Genomic DNA, 17,750 nt, shown 5'->3' with positions numbered 1-17,750 from the left:
TGTCCTACACTGTAGACATGCTCCTGTCCCCAGTGAACTACATTGTAGACATGCTCCTGTCCCTAGTGTCCTACACTGTAGACATGCTTCTGTCCCCAGTGTCCTACACTGTAGACATGCTCCTGTCCCCAGTGAACTGCATTGTAGACATGCTCCTGTCCCCAGTGAACTGCATTGTAGACATGCTCCTGTCCCCAGTGTCCTACACTGTAGACATGCTCCTGTCCCCAGTGAACTGCATTGTAGACATGCTTCTGTCCCCAGTGTCCTGCACTGTAGACATGCTCCTGTCCCCAGTGAACTGCATTGTAGACATGCTCCTGTCCCCAGTGTCCTACATTGTAGACATGCTCCTGTCCCCAGTGTCCTACATTGTAGACATGCTCCTGTCCCCAGTGTCCTACACTGTAGACATGCTCCTGTCCCCAGTGAACTGCACTGTAGACATGCTCCTGTCCCCAGTGTCCTACATTGTAGACATGCTCCTGTCCCCAGTGTCCTACACTGTAGACATGCTCCTGTCCCCAGTGAACTACATTGTAGACATGCTCCTGTCCCTAGTGAACTGCACTGTAGACATGCTCCTGTCCCCAGTGTCCTGCACTGTAGACATGTTCCTGTCCCCAGTGTCCTGCACTGTAGACATGCTCCTGTCCCTAGTGAACTGCACTGTAGACATGCTCCTGTCCCCAGTGTCCTTGGCTCTCAGTGTTGCCTTGGCCTTTCATGCTGGCCACCCTGGCCTGCTCCTTACCTGCATGTAATGTCCTCCACCACCGACCCGCAGTGGGCCCTGGGTGGGGAACAAGGAGGTGGGGCTGATTTCGTTTGTATCATTTTTTTCCAGTTTTGATATTTAAAATGTTAAAATGAATACATTCCATAGCGTCTTGGCCTACCTTTTCTCAGGTGGATGATTGTATGTCCTTTCCCAGAAACATTGGTTGTCACAGCTCAGGGAGGGGCTAGCTCCCTTGTGGGTGTCTGTAGGCCAGAACAGCTTAGTACCAGCTAGTATAATGTGGCCGTGTCTGTAGCCACATAGTTAACTCGTGGGTCACATGACACACCGGGATGCCTTGCCCTCGTTGGAGCACCTCAGAGTCCTTCACACACACACCCACGACTGTATAGCCCTTTGGCATTGATGCCCCTTTCCTACGTCTACCCACGTGGTCTTTTCCACCTGACCCGAGTGTACTGAGGGGTGCAGTCTCTTGTTGACACTGTGAGGTGCTGTATTCTTTGCTCTCCAATCCCTCTCCTGAGGCCTGACACACCCTTTTCTCAGGATAACCTGGTCTTCGTCGTGGGCAAGCTGGACGGGCTGATGGTCGTAGGAGTGCGCAGACACAATGCGGATGACGTTGTGGCAACTGCCCTGGCTGTGGAGCCCATGAAGTTTGTCTACAGAGGCAGGTGATGTATGCTAGACCCACACCTGGGTTTCAGATATCTTCCATACTCAAAATCTGGGTGGTCTGTGGAATGGAAATGTTATGCACACCAGAAAAGTTACACAGAGAAAGGAGAATGTGTTTGCGTTAGGGAGAGCAGAGATGAATGCCTTCATTTCCAGCAGTTCTTTAGCTCCCTAGGAGAGCACAGTCGGCTCTCCAGAGGTGGCTCAATGGTCAAGAGCACTTCCAGAGGATGGGGGTCAATCCCAGCACCTACATGGAAGGTCTAAAACACTTTATTCTGGCCTCTTCAGGTGCTAGTACACACACGGTACATAGACATATATGCAGGCAAAACATTCATACAATAAATAAATAAATAAATATTTCAAAAAAGAGAGTAAGGTCCAAATGCATTGATTGGACAAAAGGACAGGGTCTCCCAGCTGCTGGGAGGCGAGAGGGACTAGCTTTCTCGCTGTCTCGTGAACACTGATTAAAAAAACAGCACCACTCTGTGAACTACCAAAGGCAGATTCGATTTTCCAGTAAGGTTTCAGAAGACACAATATACTTCATTGCTCCCAGAGTAAAAATGTCCTCCCGAGTGTCTACATTGGTTAAGCAAGGACTTTAGACACTCGTGTCTGTGGAGTAGATGGCTGCACCTCTGCCTGTGACACAGCAGGGAAGGGCTGAGAAGGGATTTTGTCCAGCTCTCCCCACCCCTGAGCTCTCGATCCTGGAATAAGCTACAAGAAGGACAGGAGGACGACATGAGAAAGCTTGCTGGATAAAAAGAATGTGCTTGTGGGCTGCACAGGCCACATTGTAGAAGTATGTGGGCATGCCAGCTGGCAGAGAAGCTAGGAGAACACGTATCTGTGGAGTAATGGACATGTTAATATAAGGGGCTTGGTGGGGAAACCCACCTTCTTAACTCTGATAGGAGAAGACAGATAGCTTTGATAGTCCAAAACAATAAAAAAGGTACACCTGCACACACACAAAGGGAAGGGAGAGAGAGAAGGAGAGACGTGGACCAGTGGGACGGCTCAGCATATAGATACTTACCAGCAAGCTTGATGGCTTGAGTTCAACCCTGGACCTGCTGGTGCAAGGAGAGAACCCACTCCTCAAAGTTTCCCTCTGACCTCTGCATATGCCGTCAGGAAATGTAGAAAAATCCAGTTTTTAAAACATTTTAAAATGTATTTTTATTTTATGTGTATTTTGTGTGTGTGTGTATGTCTGTGCACCACATGTGTGCCCACAGAGGCCAGAAAAGGGCATCCAATCTCCCAGGACTGGAATTACTTGATGAGCTACCATGTAGGTGCTTGGAATCGAACCCAGGTCTTCTGGAAGAGCAGCCATCTGAGCCACTTCTTCAGCCCTTAGATTTTTTTTTTTTTTTAATGGAAGAGGACTTGTTGAACTTTGTAAAGTTAGGTAGAAGAAACAAGTCTAAAAAGATCAGTCACAAGTAGGATTAATTAACTCATTATTGGAAATATTTGGTCTATTAAGAATTTTTTTTTTAATTTGTGCTTAGTACTACAATCTGTTTTTGTGAGTTGAAACTGTTTTGGCTATGATACTTGGGGTGGAAATGACAGGTTCCTTGGCATGTTAAGAGTGAGTGGTCTATTTACTACAGAGAACTTTGCAACGTTCGTATGAGCTGACTTGAGAGAGGAAGGACTCCGGCACTCTTCCTCCGAGTAGTCACTTTGCCCGTGTCCCCTCTCAGGATCGCTGTGTTCTCTGTGACTGTGCTACACGATGACCGGATCGTCTTGGTGGCTGAGCAGCGGCCTGACGCTTCGGAGGAGGACAGCTTCCAGTGGATGAGCCGTGTGCTGCAGGTGGGCATGCCAGTGTGGTCGCTGATTTCAGCACACGGGGGCTTACGAGTGACAGGTAGTTAAAAGGGAGCTGGATATATAGGCCATGAAAGTCAGAGGCTACACTCTATCTTGTTACAGAGCAATCAGATATGCCACGTATAAACAAAACGTAATAGTAGCTCACATTCCAGTCACTCGGCTTCACGTCCAGTTTGTACCTCTGTAAATACCATTAGCATTTCTTTAAGAGTAATAATTTATGAATATAATTGTGTCTGACCACTGTTAAAATTTCCTCAACTATCTAGTGGTTGTTTTGACAAAATCACGATATCGTAAGTTGTGATTGGTAGGGACGCACTCTTTTTATCCTGTAGATAGATGTCCCTGTCACTTGTGACAAGTCTGAAGAAAACAGATCGTGGGGTGGCTTTTTCTCAGTCTCACTCGACCATGCTTTTGTGTGTATCATGTCTTGTGGCTGTGGCTGTGGCTCCTGTGCAGAGGATCTGGAGGACTGTCTGGACCAGGCCAGTTTTCTGGCAAGATTCTCTTGAAGGTGGCTGGGGAGCCTGGGGCTCCTGTTTGTTGGCACTCTTATATACTGCGCTTTGTGATCTGTCAATTTCTTGGTAGTCACACTGTGACTTTTTCAACCATCCTTCATCATTAACTAGAACCTACAGGGGGAAAAGATGGTGGATAGATTCCAGATTAATGAATCCTGAGTTGACTTGTCCGTTTCATCATGAACTAATGCGTTTAAAGGTCTATGTTTCAGTGTCTACATCCGTTATCATTCACAGCTCAATGGGAGCCCCTTGATAAAGCCTGGGTCTCTGAGGCCATAATAGAAACTAGTCGGTACACACCTGTCCTGTGTGGTCCTGAGTGGGGTAGTAGGCTTGACCTTGCTGCTTATTTCTCAGTCACCACCCTGAGCCCTTCTCAGAGGACAGAGGAGAGAATGGTACTGTCCACTTGTTTGTAAGGTTCTCTGAGCTCTGAATTTATGCTGCGAGTTCTTATTCAAACTCAAGACATGGGGTTTCCACTTAACTCGTCGTCCTCCTGTTAATGCAGTTGCCAGCAGCTAGGCAGTGTCCACTCATTGACTTCTGGCCACCGGGCCCCAGTGTCTCACAGTGTGGTGTCCCTGCTGAGCCAGAGGCGAGCTGGGGTAGCTCTCATGTTACACTTTACAGTTCTCTTCCTTTGCATATATCTCCCTGGGCACCAACTAGCAAGACTGGTTAAAGCCACATTAAACTGAGGCTCTGAAGTGTGCTGATCGAGCCCATTCTTTTTACTTCCAGTTGTTAGGAATTGCTTTTTATCATTAAGTTGGTTGTATTTGGAATATAAACATAATTCCAAGTTTAAGATACCTAACTTCTGTCATTTTGGGGTCACCTCTTCCCAGCTGGAGGCCTCAGCATGCACTGTGGCTCCTGGCCTTTGTGGTTTGGATTCAAGCAGTTACACAGGTTTATATCTGTGTGTATGTAAACTGTGTATCTCATGGTAGAAGCAAGCTCTCTCTGTGTTCTTGGCTCGAGAAGTCGTTTCAGAGGTCACCCACCTCCTGGACTGCTGCACGTCCGTTTTCTGTCCTGTGTGGTATCCCCTCCGGCTCTCCGTAGCCTGGGCTGGCAGCACATGCGCAGCAGAGTTTTTGTCTTGCAGGCCATCGACAGCATCCACCAGGTGGGTGTGTACTGTTTGGCCCTAGTTCCCGCCAACACCTTGCCCAAGGCTCCTCTTGGAGGAATTCACATCTCTGAAACGAAGCAGCGCTTTCTGGAAGGGACGCTACACCCATGTAACGTGTTGATGTGCCCTCACACGTGTGTTACCAACCTCCCCAAGCCACGCCAGAAACAGCCAGGTCAGTACCTAACAGCGAGGCCGTCTGCCCTGCCTTGGTGCTGGCTGCAGCTGGTAGAGATGCGTTGGATCTTGCAGGAGTAAGTACCCCTGCCTCTTTGGGCCTGGGGTTAAGTTAAGGATCAGACTAGGTGTGTGCGCCTGCTCCTGGCTGCTGGTGCACCTGCCTCTTGGCTTCCACCTGCCTCCTAGGAATCAGTTTTAATGGTACATTCAATAGCGGCAGCTTGGGGGTAGAATTACTACTGTCTTATCAGCAGATGTGGGCTCTGGAATCCAAGGAGCCCCTGGCAGTCACTAGGTTTTAGGCATGGAAGGTTCCCAAGGGTTAATTTCTTGTTTCTGATTTAACACAAAAAAACTAAATATAAAGGCCAGTGTACCTAGCATGTTCAGTTTATCATTAATTTGTATATGTAAATATTTAGGAAAAGCTAGCCTTCTTTTACTGACCATTGAACACATAAAGATGTCACTGAGTATAACACACTTCAGGGATCCTGATTTATACATGAGATATAGTGAAGCAAGAAAACATTATTTGGTTAGCATCCCAAGAATATGTTAAATGGCTTAGTTTATATTTGAGAGTGATCTGAATATTTATATTTAAAGAGAACTGTTAAATACCCAGGTATGTTTCAAAATGACAAGCACTATATATGTAAGTAGAGTCACGGGACAGTTACGGATTACAAGTCCCCAGCTCGTCATTTGGAATCTGTTTGCAGAAGTTGGACCAGCCTCAATGATTGTTGGGAACCTGGTTGCTGGAAAAAGGATAGCGCAGGCCTCTGGGAGAGAGCTGGCCCACCTGGAGGACAGCGACCAGGCTCGCAAGGTACCGGGCATCTCCTGGGGGCAGGTGGCATCCAAGACTGTGCAGGTGCGAGGCCTCCTCTCTCTGCGCAGTTCCTGTTCCTGGCGGACGTGCTGCAGTGGCGGGCTCACACCACTCCTGACCACCCACTGTTCTTGCTGCTAAATGCCAAGGTGAGGGTTGGGCTTTGGGGTCACCTCCATGTCCTCATTGTTTCTGTGGCAGTGTTCTTGCTCCCTGCTGGCTTTCTTGTAGAGTCCTCAAAATCTGTTGATATGCATTTATCTGGAAACCTCTTACCAGCTCTGTTTTCTTCTTAGGAACTGTATCTGTGTGAGTGCTCTTGGGTGTATGAGCTAAAAGTAAATGTTTATATGGTAATGCTTATACATCTAGTCTTTGTATATTTGCTCACATCTTTGAAATGACAAACACTATTTGCTGTTCCAAACTGCCTCTCCTTTGTGACTGAGAAAATGTGTCACATTGTCTGAGTGTCTGCTAATGTTGTACAGCACACTAAGAATGCCTGGAATTGGAGGACCCTGTAACCCTCACATCACAAGATTACAGAACCAGACATTGTGACAACCTTGTGCGACTCCTTCAGTTACACCAAACACGCTTTAGGATATCTGGTTTTTTGTCACATAGAGAGGAGGTACCATGATCTTAGTGCAAATTTGGTCCTGGTATTCTCTGTTCACTCAGAGATTTACTTATTTATTTTTATCTGACAGGACCTTGCTGTGTAAGTCATGCTGACAGATAGTGACTAACCGTCAACAGAGATGTAGTCAGTTTGTGGGAAAGAGCCTCCAGATCAGTGGAGTAGACAGAATCCCGAGTGCTGGAGCCCTGGTTCTGGCCAGGAACAAGAGGGCAATGTCCTGCAGGCTCAAAGTGGGGAGGCCTGTGACCCAGGTCTCAGGGAAAGGATTCGGGATTCAGATGGGCTCCAGGCATGGGGATTCTGGCTTTTCACAGTCTTTGGCTCAGATTGGGCCACTCAGAGGTGCCCTGCCCCCTGCTGACCCCAGGAGCCTGGTGTGCAGACTCTGCTGTCTAGAAGTGTCAGCACACCGATGAACTTGATTCTCCCCCAGGGCACAGTCACCAGCACCGCAACCTGTATCCAGCTGCACAAAAGGGCTGAGAGAGTGGCCGCTGCGCTAATGGAGAAGGGGCGGCTAGATGCTGGGGACCACGTGGCCTTGGTGTACCCTCCAGGTGAACACATACCCAAGGCCCTCTCCTGTCCTTGGGACTGGAGCTCAGTCCCTCCCTCCCCACTCTTGTGACATCAGTGCCCCCATGAGCCCTCTGGACAGGACCTCTGTCTGTAGTGGACTTGGCAGCTTGTTGGCTGTCAGGGTAGCAGGTGCTTAGGCCCATCCTCCTCACTCTAGAGCTAGGACAGTGGCTCTCAACCTTCCTCACGCTGCAACCCCTTTAATACAGTTCCTCAGTTGTGGTGAACCCCTAACCATAAAATTATTTCGTCGCTATTTTATAATTATAGTTTTACTACTGTCGTGAGTTGAAATGTAATATGTGATAGGTATGCAGGAGATCTGATATGTGACCCCAGTGAAAGGGTCGTTCAGTGCCCCCAGAGGGGGTCCGGACCCACAGGTCGAGAACCCCTGCTCTAGGACCTAGCAGGATTGAAGTGTCCTGTTACTACATACATTCTTGGTACTTCGCATGACATGCAGAATTCTCTAATAATAATGATGGTACCTCAGCCACCTTGGTGACATTTTAAAGGACAAGCCAAAGTGTTTGGTGTGTGCTTACTCAGACCCCGGCCAGCTGAGAAGTGAACCCAGAAGCTCGCACAGGCTGGGCCAGACTCTGTCCCACCCTTTTCTTAGGGCTTCGGCAGATGCCCTCTGCTACAGCCTGACTCCCCCCCACCCCCCACTGTCCTCCCTTCACACAAAAGCCTTCTGTCTTAATTCAAGAAGGCTTCTTGAGTTAGCTCCTTCCCGCTGTGCCTTGCTGTGCCTTCTCGCCCCTTGCTTTTCTTCCCTGCCTCTGCTCCTCCCATCTCTGCGTTTCTCTTTCTGTCTTTAGTAACTGACATTTCCTCTTCTCTTAGCTCTCTCCCTTCTCAGAGTTGTAAATGTCACCCCTGACTTGTTTCCTAAGACTATCTCGTCTTGTGCTTTGTCATGCTGCATCTTCATCTTGAAATGAGTTTTTAAAATACCTGTCTGATATTTTAAAAGTTATAGTTTCTAGTAATATCATTTCTAGTACATTTGAACGTATTTTAAGATAGACTGTCAAGAGGTTTTGTAGGTACCTGAGGGAATGACTTGGTGTGGAGGCTGGAGAACCCCCACTGCAAGTCGTTTGTCTCAGAGGGTGTCCCCCAAGGTCTCTATACACAGACTTGTCCAGCCCCGCTTGCTCCTGGGCCTGATGGGCCAGAGGTCTACGGCACAGTGCAAGAATCTTCCTACTGCAGTATGTGAGCACCTGGTGTGTCCCTAGCTCCACATCCCATGACCCCTTCTGAGACTCCCCCCCCACCCCCCGTGTGCAGGGGATGCGCCCCTTCCTATACATATTGTCATTGCCAGGTCTGGTAAATACTTGTCATTTGGAGTTAGCCATGCTGTATTAAAAGGAAATCATGCCTGCTTGTCTCTTTTCTGTCTGTGGACAAATGTTCTAAGTTGTCCTCCTCCGGCCTGAAATTACCTACCTATACTCTGGAGCCCAGCATTGAGCATGTGCCTGTCTCCCTAGGGGTGGATCTTATTGCTGCATTCTACGGCTGCCTGTACTGTGGCTGTGTGCCTGTCACTGTGCGACCCCCACACCCCCAGAACCTTGGCACCACATTGCCCACTGTGAAGATGATTGTAGAGGTATGCTCACCCTCCTGGCAGGCCATGCCAGTCCTCGGGGGCGGGAAGTTGTGCATGGTCCCTGCAGGGGGCAAGGGGCTAGCTAGCCTTACTGCTTACTCAGGCTCTTGCTTCTGTGTGATACAGGTCAGCAAATCTGCATGTGTCCTCAGCACACAGGCCATTACACGGCTGCTCAAGTCCAAAGAGGCGGCTGCTGCTGTGGATGTCAGGACCTGGCCAACCATCCTAGATACAGGTGTGTGTCGCAGCAGCCGCCCCTGCTGAGGCAGACTCTTGCTTTCTTTCCTGCAGGCTTGCTGGTGCTGGAGTTACGTTGTTGACATGCAACAGAGATAGATGACTTGGTGGTTAAGAGCACTTGTTGCTCTTGAAGAGGACTGGGGTGTGGTTCTCAGCACCCATGTGGAGGCTTACAACCCCCTTTAACTGAAGGACCCAAGGGGCCAATGCCTTCTTCCGACCTCTACATGTATACAGTGCACAGACAGAGACTCAGGCATACATATACACGTAAAACAGTAACACTGAGAACAATGAATGTTCGGATAAATGGATCGGCTTGTGTAGATGGCAAGGGGTGTAGAGCAGTACACTGTGGGAGGCCCTTAGGTACCACTGTTGCTCACACGGCTAGCTCCCTGGCCAGCGTGTGAGGTCTTCTCCACTCTGCGCCCACCATCAGCCGTCCCCTTACTTATATGTGGGGTACTGAAATCCTGTTCTTCACTGCCTCTTACCACATAGTTACCTGCCATTTGTGAAAACCGTGACTGCCCCTAGAGTCCCTGTCACTCTCACTGGCGAGTGACATCATGCCCCTGAGGTGCCTTCGCTCCTGGTTGAGTCAGCGTGGTGACTGAGAACAGCTCTGCAGATGTAGACTGCTCTGCCTCGCGGAGCCCAGCACTCCCAGGGCTGCAGGGCAGCAGGAAGCTCTCATTTTATGTCATACCCTTACATCTGAAGTTCTGTTTTATGTGGAAACCAGAGGCTAATAGCCAGTACTATGGCAGGCACGAAAAGCTAGCACTAGGCAGCTGACCCTGGCCAAGCGTCAGGCTCTGAGCTCCAGCTGGGCAGAATCTTTCAGTCTTGAGCTCAGTCTGCTCTTGTTGAACCTGTGCCCATTTGTACGGCAGGTAACAATGGTGCTTACCTCATGAACCTGAAGCCTACAGACCCCAAGAGTAGGTCTGCATGGCTCCTCTTGTGGCCCTGCCACAGCCTCTGCAGGATCAGCATAGGCTGAGCACTGTGACCTTTCCCGATTAACAGTGAAGGGACTCTTCCTGTTGCCTTCAGGCTTCACGCCTGCAGAAAAGACCTCTCCTGAAAGAGTGAGCCTTCCCACATGTACAGCATACACCGCCTGCTCTCTGAAGCCTGACTTCTGTGACACATCAGTCTCAAGACTCAAATCATGCCTATTTTTTGCAAGCTTCTACCTGTGCAGGCTGTGTGACATTAGCCACTGGTATCTTCTGTTTAACAGATGACATTCCAAAAAAGAAGGTAGCTAGCATTTTCAGACCACCCTCCCCAGATGTGCTTGCATACTTGGACTTCAGTGTGTCGACGACGGGGATCTTAGCTGGAGTTAAGGTAGGACCTCACGGGCGCCCCTTAGCTCCAGCCTCATGGGAAGGGAATGGGCAGGAGCGAGGCCACAGCTGAGAAGGATGCGGGCTGTAGCTTAGGCAATGCTTCTCGTCCAAAGCACAAAGCAACGTTATCATGTTTGGGTTTTTCAAATCTATGTTAAATGTTGATGAAGCCCAAAATTAGACAGACCCTTGAGAAGATCGCATCTTTTGCTGTTTATGGAAATGTCGTCTCTTGATTGCGATGACTTTGCCGAGTTTATTTACTGTGAATTTAGAGGACACTTACAGTGGCTGCCATGGTGGGAGCACCTGCTGCTCTTGCAGAGAACCTGGGTTCCCAGCATCCATTTCAGGAGGCTCACAACCACATAATCCCAATTCCAGAGCTTTCATGCCCTCTTCTGGCCTCTGTGAACACTAGCCATGCACATAACCCTAAACTCATACATGTAAATAAAACAAATGAATCGTCTTGTATAGTGCAGTTAGAATGCTGTACTGCCATGGGTACCATTCAGGTCCTATGGGGGGTATGAGCCAAGCATCTTCTTAGAAAGTAACTTGGTGCGCGGTGCTGTGGAGCTGCATGCCCAGCCAACCACAGTGCATAGCAGACGTGGCCTCTGACCCTTGCTTCCTCTACAGCCCTGAGCAGGCCTTTCCTTCACTCCTGCAGATGTCGCACGCAGCCACCAGTGCCTTGTGCCGCTCCATAAAGCTTCAGTGTGAGCTGTACCCCTCGCGACAGATAGCCATCTGCCTGGACCCTTACTGTGGCCTAGGTTTTGCACTGTGGTGTCTGTGCAGGTGAGAGCATGTGCCATCGCTCCGGGGGCCTGGGTGGCCCATGTGGTTCCTCAGAACTTAAGACTCTTCTATGACTTCCTGAGTAGGCTCAGAAGACCAGACGTGGGAGTGGGTTTGTTTGGGGGTTAGGTGGCTAGAATCTGGGTTAATTTAATAAAAGAATAAAAATCACTGGACATGGTGAGATATGCCTTTAATCACAGCACTTGGGAATCAGAGGTACGTGGACCTCTGAGTTTAGGGCCAGCCTGGTCTACATAGTTTGAGGCCAACCTGGCCTACATAGTTCCAGGCCAGCCAGGCCTATACAGAGAGACCTTGTTTAAAAGAAAGAGAGAGGGTGTGTGATAGAGGGAGGGAGAAGGGGAGGGAGGGAAGGAGGGAGGGAGAAAGGGGGGTGACAAGGTTGTTGACAGGTAAAGACACTTGCTTTGCTATGTAAGTCGTGTGCGCAAGCGCACACACATACACAACACACATACACATGCACGCATGTGCACATGTGCACACACACAATAATAAAAAGGAAAACAAAACTATTTTCCAAATAATACAAACACTATCCATTATTAGTGGTCGGGAAGAACCTTCTGGTTCTGTCAAATGCTGAGATACTCCCTCTGTAATCAGGAGGCCTCTGCCATACATAGTCAGTCCCTGATGTCCCAGAGTGTGTGGGTGGAGGCCAGCACCCCACCCACAGCGTCTTCCTGTTAAGTCCCACTGGACCTCTGAACACACCTGAGCCTGTTCAGGTGGAGAAACAGCGTATGTGAGGAAGGAGCCAGCCTGTGTAAGCTTGTGCACCTGCCCCTCTCCCCACAGTGTCTACTCTGGACACCAGTCAGTGCTCGTCCCCCCACTGGAGCTGGAGAGCAACGTGTCCCTCTGGCTGTCTGCTGTCAGCCAGTACAAGGCCCGTGTCACCTTCTGTTCCTACTCAGTGATGGAAATGTGCACCAAGGGCCTGGGTGCTCAGACAAGCGCCCTTAGGGTAAGTGCGAAGCAGGCCTTTATAGCCACAGGGGTTCTTTCTAAGCCCGCACAACTCTGCCAAGTGCTCTTCCCTAACCAGAGAGGAGGGTATCTAAGGGGGCAGGGCAGGGGTGGCCATAGAATTTAGGGTATTCAGCAGTGTTTCCATGCTTAGGACTCCCCAGATGAAGGCAGAGCCAGAAGAAGCAGATTTGTGTTTAAACTTGCCTTTGTGAACTCAGACCTATAGCTGGACCCCGTGGGCATCCTACAGATGCCCACCCCTAAGACAGTCAGTGCTAAGGACCCCAGACTCTGTGTGCTAGAGCCCATGGGCATCCCACAGACCTCTATCTCTTAGACAGTCAGCACTGAGACCCCCCATGGGCATCCCACAGACACCCATCCCTAAGACGGTCACCACTGAGGGCCCAGTCTATGTGTGCTGTAGAATGACTTCTTGCTCTTCTGCAGATGAAGGGGGTAAACCTGTCGTGTGTACGAACATGCATGGTAGTGGCTGAGGAGCGGCCCCGGATCTCGTTAACACAGTCATTTTCCAAGCTATTCAAAGACCTGGGCCTCCCTGCGCGGGCTGTGAGCACCACCTTTGGGTGCAGGGTCAATGTGGCTATCTGCCTCCAGGTAAGTTGGCTGCACCCAAGATTACTTGCACCTGTTCCAGAGAGCAAGGCCTTTGTAGACTGGCAGTAGTCACTCACTAGTCAGCCACTAGATGGGTCTATCTCCATCTCCACCTTGGAGTTGTGGATGTTACCTTCCCATAGAGCCATTCAGGTTTGATGACTACGAGGGCTTTGTTTAGAAAGATATTATATTCATTCTGATAAATAGGAATATTTAGATAGGAAAAAAGTTTGTTTTTGAGCAGTGACTATTATACCTATGAGTATTTCTAAGTTAACTGTAATAGGCGGCTAATTTTTAAGAGCAAGATTGAACTTGCTTTCAAAAGAAATCTATAGTAATCTGTGGGTGGTGGTTTACACCTTTTATTCCAGCACTCAGGAGGCAGAGGCGGGTGGATCTCTGTTTGAGCCCAGCCTTGTTTACATAGCAGCTTCCCTAGTAAGGAAGATAATCTGTATGGGCCACTTTAGAACTATTGCTAAAGCAGTAATCCACGTGACGCTTCAGAACTGACGTGAGCATCCCAGGCTCGTTCAGTAGCTGTCCTTGTTTTCTGGTTTTTATACTAGTCTCTACTTCACTTTCACTTCTTTTTCAGCCCACCTTAAAGGTTGATCAGTTAGCTGACCTAGCAAATGCAGAAAGCAGCACAAAGTGCCCTTTTTGGGTTCCCAAAGCAATTCTGGGCACGTTTCCTATCCTCTTGGTGGCTTCATGTGCAGGGCGGGTCTTGGCTCCAGGATCTACACCTGTCTAAAAGGTGTCATCCTGTATCCACCTCATTGAGCTAATGTTCCCTTAACCTCAAAAGGCCTTGTCTGCACTGTTTTAAGTCTCCGATGACTTGAGTAGCCAGACGAGATTAGAGGGTACTGGCTTACTGTTCCCATTGTGCCCGATAGGCAAATTGGTGGCTGAGATAAGAGAGACCTGAGTCTAGCTCTGAAAGTGCCCCACGCCCTACTATGGGAGGGCATCGCCTCGTGTCAGCATGCGAGTGCTGTGTGCAACTGCAGGACTGTAACGATAGGTCTGTGTTTGCTCTTTAAGATACAGTGATTCGTTCTTCTCTGCGCGTGTTTTCTCATGTGGCCTGTGGCCTTCTGTTTGTTTCCTGTGCTATTTCCTCCCTGTCTCCCTCTGCTGGCCGCCCTGGCCTCTGTCAGCCCAACAGGCTGGGAAAACTAGCTGAGCAGGTAGGACCTCGCCCTAGCCCTCAACTTTGCTATTGTCTCCATGTCTGTCTTCCCCCTTCCAGCACCCCACCCCCACCCCGCTTCTATGAGTCCATGTGCTCTTCCGGTGGATTCCGGGATACATGTTTCTCTTGCTGTCTGAGTTTAGTCACAACAAGAATTATTTGACTTTACAAAAGCTCCTTTGTAACCAAGTGTAAAAGGAGTTCTTCAGAGGCTAGAGAGAGGTTATGCTGTCTAGGAGCTTCAGGGAATGATGCTGACTGGGGTATCCATTTAACTCGATGTCCCTTGCCAGTAAAACGGCAGTACCAGGCCAGTGAGATGGCTCATCAGGTGCTGGTGACTGCTGTAGAGCCTGATGACCTGCCGTCACTCACTGGGATCCACATGGCAGAGGAAGAGAACCGACTCCCTCATACATGCTCTGGCCATGTGGGTGCACACGAAAACACAAGTATGTGTGATAATAATATACTCTGCCAAGTGCCACACTAATACAGCCTGCCCACACAGGATGACACTTGAGTCGTCTGCCTCACCTGAGTGTCTGCTGTGCTCAGTGGACTTAGTGAGATGCCAGGCCCTGACTTGGCGCTGGGTGGAAATGTCCCATTCAGCACTGTTATGTCAGGGCAGCAGAGGCCGACAGAGGCAGAAACTTCCAGAGCTGACCTAAAGAGTCTACGATTTGATGTTTCATTCACTGATAGTTTTGCTCAGGATCACCTAGCCAAGTAGATGTTTGGATGGACAGCATCAGCTCTGCCTGGGGGACCACGAGCCCTCACGCAGACCAGATGCAAGATCTTGCATAGCTCCTTTTCCGGGTGTCACAGACAGCCTGGGAGCAGCCACCTCATGGCCACACTTGAGAAACTGAGCTGAGCGGGAGAATTCTGAAAGAAGGTCCTCTGTGCTTTCCTTCCAGGGTACCACAGGCCCAGATCCCACGACTGTCTACGTGGACATGCGGGCACTGCGCCATGACAGGTACTGCCCCCGCCCTGTCTGCACCATTCGTCCATACTCTGACTAAGTGCTGCAGGCTGGGTTTGCCCAAGCTGGTATCTCCAGCATCCTCTGCAGTAATGGTGCCGGCCAAGGAAGGGACACTTACACGCAGGAAACGGCATTGTGGACTCACTCGGACACGCGTGATTTGCCTCTTTAGAAACTACTACGGAGTAAAAAAGAACACTTTTTTTGTCCGTTTTCAGAGTTCGTCTGGTGGAACGGGGTTCTCCGCATAGTCTGCCATTGATGGAGTCTGGAAAGGTAATAGAAGTTGGACTCTTATCACCTGTGGTGTGGACAGTGCTGGGGTGCATGCTCCTAGTGAATATGTGGGGACTGGGCTGGGCTGCTGAAGCCTAGAAATGTGAGATTAAGTCGTTGAACCCTCAGAGCACAGAGCCAGTAGCTGGAGAACCCAGATATAGACGGGAGAAGAGACTGCCTCTTTACAGACACTGGCGGGGGGTGGGGTGGGTAGGCTCTGGGTGGGTCAACGGCCCTCACACTTCCAGTCACAAAGGGCAGCTCTGATCCTGGACTGAAAGATGGGAAGAAGGTGTTCTCTAATCCAGGGCTATAGTAGAGAACAGGCTCCACCAGGGCACAACCAGACATCTGCCATCGAAGCAAGTCTTGGCCTAGTGAGGTCCACAGAAACCTCCAGGCAGTTGGGAGGGGCTAAATTTGTCCAAGAATGCCAAATAGAAATGTGAGCCACTGTGGGGTCACCAGAGCAAATCCTGGAAGACCAGCATCCTTTGAAGCAAGGAGAGATCAGGGAAGGATGACTAGGCAAGGAGACAGTCATACAGTGGAGAGGTCAGGGAGGGATAGGCAGGGAGATAGTCGTACAGTGGAGTGGGCACCTGCTGCATGCCTAACTTCACATCCAGGATTATCAGAGGTTCCCGGGGCTGTGCGCTTTAGCTCCAGAGGCAAGAAATGGAGTTTGGCCACTGCAAACCCCATTGGCTACTGCCCAGGCCACAGCTGTCTTTTTAGGAGGCAAGGAGGTAATCAGAGATAGCCATTTGACATGTTTTGCATTCGTCGGTACCTTTAGGAATCCTACCCACTTCTACCCACCTTGTCCTTATATGGCTACACCATGGTTACTTGACACACTGCTTTGCAAGAGTAGCATAGGCGGGATGGAATTGTATTCTGAGTCCTTCGCTGTCAGGGTTTTTAGGTGGACCATAGAGGGAAAAGAATAGAGGCTCCGTCTGTGTGCCAGGAGACAGAGCTGCTCAGTGGCGTCTCGCAAGGAGATGCCTGGCGTCCGTTACTAGTTCATGCATTCCTGCAGCTCCTCCTCCACTTTTCTGAGGTCCATGTTATCATCCCCTGTGTTACTCATGGGGAGACTGGGGGCACAGAGCTTGTGGCCGACTTCAGAAGCAGGGTGGTCTGACCCAAGCTCAGAGAGGACCCCCAGACTGAAAGTGGTAAGCTCAGCAGGGCACATGACCGCTCTGCTGCCGGAGTCAGCACAGGGTAGCTCACAGATGCAGGACTTCTCCCTGGCAGCTGCCTGGGAAGGACTGTGTTTGGCAGGGAGGAACAGCTGGAGGATCCTCAGAACGCTCTCCCAGGAAAGAATACAGCGCCTGTTTTCAGGAACTGGGCCATTTAGTTCAGATTCCCAACATATTTCTGATAGTGCCCCTTCTTTTAAAATTCAGATTAAAATTAGAACAGCATCTAAACCCCTGATCTGTAGTCAGCCCCACGGTGGCAAATAGGGACGAGTGTGTGAGAAGTGGGTCTAGCCAGCACCACCGCATCCCACGTCAGCAGTGCCTGAGCAGAGCAGCTTCCCTCCTTCCAGATCCTTCCAGGAGTGAAGGTCATCATCGCACACACGGAGACCAAAGGGCCCCTCGGAGACTCACACCTGGGTGAGGTGAGTGCTGCCTAAGGCTGGGGGTTGACCCAGAAGAACAAGGGCCTTCTAGACCCTGACTTCACTCTCCTTTCAGAATCCCCTTAGAATTCAGGAATTCTAAGCCTTTTGGGACTTCATATGTCTTTTTAAAAAAGATTGTTTTTATTATTCTTTACTATCTGCGTCTATGTGTTCTGTGGGTGTGTGCACACAAGCAGAAGGGCCTGTAGGTGCTGGAGGCTAGGATCCTTCCCAGAGCTGGAGCTCCATGTGACTGTGAGCCACCTGAGGAGGTGCAGGGACCAGACTCAGGTCCTCTGGAAGGACAGGTCTTCTTAGTGCTCTCCCACTTCCATATGTCTTACAAGAATCCTAGAAATGGTCTCTCCCCTACCTCTCTTGCACTCTCTGGTCCTGCTAATAAGTAGGGTTGCACAGTATGTGGGGAAAGAGGCCTCCCCCTGGGTCACCCGCCAACAAAGTTCTGAGGGCATTGGTGTGCCAGGGGAGTTACATGGAACCATCAGCCGCCCATGGAACAGGAGGAACTCCTGCTGCTTTGGACTGATCTGGTCAGCCACTGCTTAAAAATTGGTTTCACATCAGAGCCAAGGTCTCAGACCCAGTGGCAATCAAACACTGGCCCCAGGTTCAAAGCTACACAGAACTTTGTTTCAGGCTCAGGATCCTTGGTGTCCCAAACATTCAGCCATATATGAGGCAGTTGTGATACACAGAGCCTGTCATAGGCGTTAGGTGATCGGGGGGGG

General features: G+C 49.8%; 1 protein-coding gene across 4 annotated transcripts in view; it reads left to right on the top strand.

The window, feature by feature from the left end:
- The window catches only part of Dip2a (disco interacting protein 2 homolog A), an 83,431-nt gene that overhangs the window by 60,928 nt on the left and 4,753 nt on the right, over positions 1-17,750 (top strand). For 2 of the 4 annotated variants that reach the window (XM_031346593.1, XM_031346591.1), the window contains 16 exons: positions 1,292-1,419; positions 3,154-3,268; positions 4,937-5,138; positions 5,869-5,978; positions 6,050-6,130; positions 7,064-7,187; positions 8,718-8,839; positions 8,966-9,077; positions 10,335-10,444; positions 11,123-11,253; positions 12,079-12,247; positions 12,703-12,873; positions 14,046-14,075; positions 15,007-15,068; positions 15,296-15,353; positions 16,924-16,998. In XM_031346593.1, coding sequence (XP_031202453.1) covers positions 1,292-1,419; positions 3,154-3,268; positions 4,937-5,138; positions 5,869-5,978; positions 6,050-6,130; positions 7,064-7,187; positions 8,718-8,839; positions 8,966-9,077; positions 10,335-10,444; positions 11,123-11,253; positions 12,079-12,247; positions 12,703-12,873; positions 14,046-14,075; positions 15,007-15,068; positions 15,296-15,353; positions 16,924-16,998 — 1,800 coding nt within the window. Of the gene's footprint in view, positions 1-1,291; positions 1,420-3,153; positions 3,269-4,936; positions 5,139-5,868; positions 5,979-6,049; positions 6,131-7,063; positions 7,188-8,717; positions 8,840-8,965; positions 9,078-10,334; positions 10,445-11,091; positions 11,254-12,078; positions 12,248-12,702; positions 12,874-14,045; positions 14,076-15,006; positions 15,069-15,295; positions 15,354-16,923; positions 16,999-17,750 lie in introns of those variants that run through there. The other 2 variants (XM_031346592.1, XM_031346594.1) reach the window with 2 other exon arrangements.

The sequence above is a fragment of the Mastomys coucha genome, unplaced genomic scaffold, assembly GCF_008632895.1.
Source record: "Mastomys coucha isolate ucsf_1 unplaced genomic scaffold, UCSF_Mcou_1 pScaffold3, whole genome shotgun sequence".
Classification (NCBI taxonomy): domain Eukaryota; kingdom Metazoa; phylum Chordata; class Mammalia; order Rodentia; family Muridae; genus Mastomys; species Mastomys coucha.
This window is presented reverse-complemented; position numbering and strand designations above follow the sequence as displayed.